The sequence below is a fragment of the Eimeria necatrix genome, genomic scaffold (assembly GCF_000499385.1).
Source record: "Eimeria necatrix Houghton genomic scaffold, Enh_scaff83, whole genome shotgun sequence".
Classification (NCBI taxonomy): Eukaryota; Apicomplexa; class Conoidasida; order Eucoccidiorida; family Eimeriidae; genus Eimeria; species Eimeria necatrix.
In genome coordinates, this window is record NW_013651772.1 from 1 (window position 1) to 5,000 (window position 5,000).

General features: G+C 56.0%; 1 protein-coding gene across 1 annotated transcript; it reads right to left on the bottom strand.

Moving 5' to 3' along the window:
- Positions 1 to 61: 61 nt before the first annotated feature.
- Positions 62 to 3,638, bottom strand: ENH_00078880 (protein phosphatase 2C, putative; the record flags this gene model as incomplete). The annotated part of the gene is made up of 6 exons (XM_013577720.1): positions 62 to 217; positions 422 to 510; positions 1,258 to 1,297; positions 1,664 to 1,820; positions 2,036 to 2,157; positions 2,745 to 3,638. Coding segments are annotated over 6 exons (1,458 nt in total), but the record flags the coding sequence as incomplete, so codon positions are not given.
- Between the last annotated feature and the right edge of the window lie 1,362 nt (positions 3,639 to 5,000).

Here is a 5,000-nt window from a genome sequence, read left to right on the forward strand (position 1 = left end):
GCTAAACCCTAAACCCTAAACCCTAAACCCTAAACCCTAAACCCTAAACCCTAAACCCTACTTGAGCGATTTCGGGTTCGGAAACCACTCCGATCTGGTGGGCTATTCCGTCCCCAATGGCTCTGCTCATTGCAAGTCCTGGAAATAAATGGTCTTTGACGAAAACCCTATGCGGGATGTCGCAGTCCAGCCGCATCACCTCGCCCCCTGCAAAACCCTAAACCCTAAACCCTAAACCCTAAACCCTAAACCCTAAACCCTAGCCGCTGAACTCTGCGCGCTGCCCGCAGCGGCTGCGCGCTGCAGCAGGACCCCCGCCAGCTGCAACACGCCCGGCTACAGTCTTTGTTTCCCAGGCTTAAGGTGCGCCCCTCTAAACCCTAAACCCTAAACCCTAAACCCTAAACCCTAAACCCTAAACCCTCAACTTGCCTGCCGCCTCAATCCGCTTTTTCTCCGCGGGGTTCGTCGGCTTGTGGTCTACTGTGCTGAAGGCTGGCACAATGGCGCCTGCACAAAACCCCAAACCCTAAACCCTAAACCCTAAACCCTAAACCCTAAACCCTAAACCCTAAAGCACAATGCCGAGCCGGAATCCTTGCGCGTAGGGCTCTAGGGGTTTAAGAGGGGCTGAATTAGGGTTTGGGCTGTCACAGGGGTCTACAAGGGTTTATTAGGATTGAAATTAGGGTTTGGGGTTTACCATTAGGGTTTATTAGGACTTGCTAGGGTTTAGGGTTTGCCTTTGGGCCTGTTAGGGTTTGCCAGGCTTTAGTAGGGTTTGGGGTTTGCCATTAGGGTTTACTAGGGTTTAGTAACCCTTATTAGGGTTTACCAGTGTGCACTAGGGTTCCGTAAGGTTAGCCACTACGGTTAGGGGTTTAGGGTTTAGGGTTTAGGGTCTAGTGCGGTTTGCTGGGGTTTGGAGTTTATCATTAGCGCTTGCTACGGCTTGCTAGGGTTTAGGGTTTAGGGTTTAGGGTTTACGGCTGCACCTAATTTTGCCCAGCACGCAGCAGGAGTCGATGGCAGGCTGGCGTTAGGGTTTAGGGTTTAGGGTTTACCGCTGGGGTTGATTTTGGCGAGGACGCAGCGGGAGTCGCTGGCGTGAGGGTTTAGGGTTTAGGGTTTAGGGTTTAGGGTTTAGGGTTTACCGCTGGGGTTGATTTTGGCGAGGACGCAGCGGGAGTCTCCGACGAAAGCCACAATTAATTTGCACCAAAGTTGCTGTTGTGCCGGAGAGCGAAGTGTCCAAACCCTTATCTGCTGCAGCGTATTCCAGCAGCGCCTTGTGCGTCTGCAGCAAACCCTAAACCCTAAACCCTAAACCCTAAACCCTCGGCCCCAGTCCTAAACCCCAAACCCTCGGGCGCCCCGCGCCGCCCAGCAATGCCGCGCGCCGCCAACGCAAGCAGCCGCGCTGCACCTCGCGGCGCCCGCAGCACGCCCAGCTAGGGTTTAGGGTTTAGGGTTTAGGGTTTAGGGTTTAGGGTTTGTCTGTCTGAGGGTTTGCAAGGGTTTGTGTGGGGTTAACGGCGGAGGCGGCGCCGGGAGGCCTTCCGGCGCGGCGCCCGCCGCCGCCCCCGCCCCACGGTCTGCGGGCTAGGGTTTAGGGTTTAGGGTTTAGGGTTTAGGGTTTAGGGTTTAGGGTTTAGGGTTTGACCGCGTGGAAAGCCCCCCGAAGTGCAGCACAAACGTCGCTCCGCAGCAAAGGGTGCGACAGCAGCAGCAGCAGCAGCACGCGGTGGACGAAGTCGGAGGCTTGGTGGCCGCAGGGGCCGTGGCCGTCGAAAACCCCGTAAACCCCGAAGCTCGAACACCTGCAAACCCTAAACCCTAAACCCTAAACCCTAAACCCCAAACCCTAAACCCTAAACCCTCAACCCTGCTTTCGCGCCCGCGAGCTAGAGGCGCTCACCCACCCCACAACCGCCAGCTAGCGCACGAACTCGCTGCGCAAGAAACCCCAGTCACCCCAAACCCTAAACCCCAAACCCTAAACCCTAAACCCTAAACCCTAAACCCTAAACCCTACCGAATGAAGGAAAAGTCATCTTGGTTTGGACTCTCCGGCTTCAAACCCTTTTTGCAAGAACAGCCGACGCCAATTTGAGCCTGAAATTCGTCGAAGTGCTCGCACTCCTCAGTCGCCGACAGCTGCAGCCAAACCCTAAACCCTAAACCCTAAACCCTAAACCCTAAACCCTAAACCCTAAACCCTAAACCCTAGGCCCTAGGCGCTAAACCCTTAACCCGAAATCCCGGGACGCGCTTAAACGCAGATTCACAGCCCCCAGAAGTGCGGCAAGAACACGGCATTCGGCTAATCCGGAACTCTAAACCCTAAACCCTAAACCCTAAACCCTAAACCCTAAAGCCCACAACAAGCACAGGCGCACACTAGAGGTCCCCAGCAGTGCAGCGAGAACGAGGGTTTAGGGTTTAGGGTTTAGGGTTTACCACGCAGTCCATTCGTTTGTTGTCGAAGCCGCGCTGGCGCTCTCGAGAAGGAAACCCTGGCAAGCAGCACCTCAACCCCAAACCCTAAACCCTAAACCCTAAACCCTAAACCCTAAACCCTCGCTGGCTTATTCCCCCGCAAGCAGAATGGCGTTTCCGCCACGGCCTCCTGGAGCGTTTGCGCCCTTCCCCAAACCCTACCCCAAACCCCAAACCCCAAACCCCAAACCCCAAACCCTAAACCCTAAACCCTAAACCCTAAACCCTAAACCCTAACCTAGGACCGCGCATCTGTCTTTGTCTTCGGAGTCTGCAGTGAAGTGCTGCAGCAAAAACTGCGCAGTGATTTCCTCGAGATGTTTTGCTGCTTCTTCTGGGGGAAAAGGGAGTGGGGAGAACAGCAGCGGGAGTTCGGGGCAAAACCCTTTGCTGCTGCTGCTGCTGCTGCTGCTGCTGCGGGGGCTGTGGGGAGCTTCTGCTGCTGCTGGAGTTGCTGCTGCTGCTGTTGCTGCTGTTGACGACAGCGGCCGCCGCAGCGGCAGGCTGTCGAGGGCGCCCTCGCGGGGGGAGAGGGGCTCGCCTGCTGCTGCTGCTGCTGCTGCAGGCGCTGCTGCTGCTGCTGCTGCTGCTGCTGCTGCTCTCCTGCTGCTGTTGCTGCTGCAGTCTTCTTGACTCGACAAAGACGGAGACTTTATTTTTGTGCTTTCCACTCGGAGAGAAGTAGCGGAGGGTTTGAGGCTGCGGGGTGTATGTACACCGCGGAGGCCGTTGGGCCTGCTGCGGCTGCTGTCGGTGCCCTCTGCTGCTGCTGCTGCTGCTGCTGCTGCTGCTGCTGCTGCTGCTGCGCCGTCCGAAGCAGCTTCTCCTTCGAAAGAATCCTGCACTGAAGTCACAGACACAGAAAGTCTTCGCCGCTGCTGCTCCCGGAGGCTCTTTTGCTTCGGGATGAGGCTGCTTCCTGCTGCTGCTGCTGCTGCTGCTGCTGCTGCTGCTGCGCCGTCTGCAGCAGCAGCGCCCCGCGCTGCCTCGCTGCCCTCCGGCGGCTGCAGCCGCTGCTGCGGGTCCCCCTGCTGCTGCTCCTGCCGATCCCTCTGCTGCTGCTGCTGCTGCTGCTGCTGCTGCTGCTGCTGATCGCTGGTGCGACTCAGCTGCCTCTTTTTGCTCCCACAAGCTCCCATCTTAAGCCAAACTAGTGCTGCTGCTGCTGCTGCTGCTGCCCCTGCTGCTGCTGCTGCTGCTGCTGCCCCTGTTGGCAGCAGGTCCAGTGGCTGCGGCCGCGCAGCAGCAGGCGAGACCCAGCAGCAGCGACGGCAGCGGTGCTGCTGCTGTCGGTGTTCCTGCTGCTGCTGTTGCTGTTGCTGCTGCTGCTGTTGCTGCTGCAGCTGCTGCTGCTGCTGTTGCTGCTGCGGCAGGCGCCGCCGCTACATCAGCCAGCTCCCGTGCTGCAGCAGCAGCAGCCCCCGGATAAGGGCTGGGTGTAGCATGCTGGCCTTGCTGCAGCAGCTGCTGCAGCAGCAACGACTCTGCTGCAGCAGCAGCTGCTGCTGGTGCGGCTGCAAAGAAGTGACTCGGCCGTATGAGTCTGTGCCGGGTCCTCCTCTCGGCTGCTGCTGCTGCTGCTGCTGCTGCTGCTGCTGCAGTTGCTGCTGCTGTTCGTCCCTCTGTGGCTATCAAGCAATGAAAACAGCTTAAAGCTGCTGCTGCTGCTGCTGCCGTCACTACACCTGTTACTTGAATTCGCGTTCCGGCAGCCGCCGCTGCTGCTGCTGCTGCTTCTGCTGCTGCTGCTGCTGCTGCTGCTGCTGCTGCTGTCCGCGAGGACCCACGGCCTTCATCTGCTGCTGGCGCACACAAGAACAAACAGCCCTAAGACGGAGATTAAAAATAAATAAATGAAATAAATAAATAAAAGAATAAAATAAATAAATTACAAAGAGTTGCAGCTGAGCAATCCTCCCTTTTGTGCAGCGGCTTGAAGAGCCACTGCTGCTGCTGTGTTGCTGCTGCTGCTGCTGCTGCTGCTGCTGCTGCTGCTGCTGCTGCTGCTCTCCTCCAAGGTGCCGTCACTGCTGCTGTTGCTGGTGCCACCGCTGCTGCTTGTGTTGCTGCTGCAGCAATAAATCTGAGGTGCAGATAAGCGCTGCAGCAGGGGCAGCTGCTGCAGTTTTGCTGCTGCTGCTGCTGCAGCAGCAGCAGCAGCAGCAGGAGCAGCGGCTGCGGCGGGAGACGGGGTGTACGTACAGCTGCTGCTGCGCCGCCAAATAATTAAATGAACTCCCCGGGAGTTCATTTAATTATTTGGAATTAAATTTGAATTATTTTATTTTAATTTTTAATTTTAAATTCAAATTTAATTCAAATTATTCCAAAAAATAAAAAAAAGAAAAAACGGTACCGGCAGGGTTCGAACCTGCGACCTTGTGGTTAACAGCCACACGCTCTAACCTGCTGAGCTACGGAACCCTAACAGGAAATAAAAATAAAAATAAATAAATAAATAAATAAATAATAATATAAATAAATAAATAAATAAATAAATA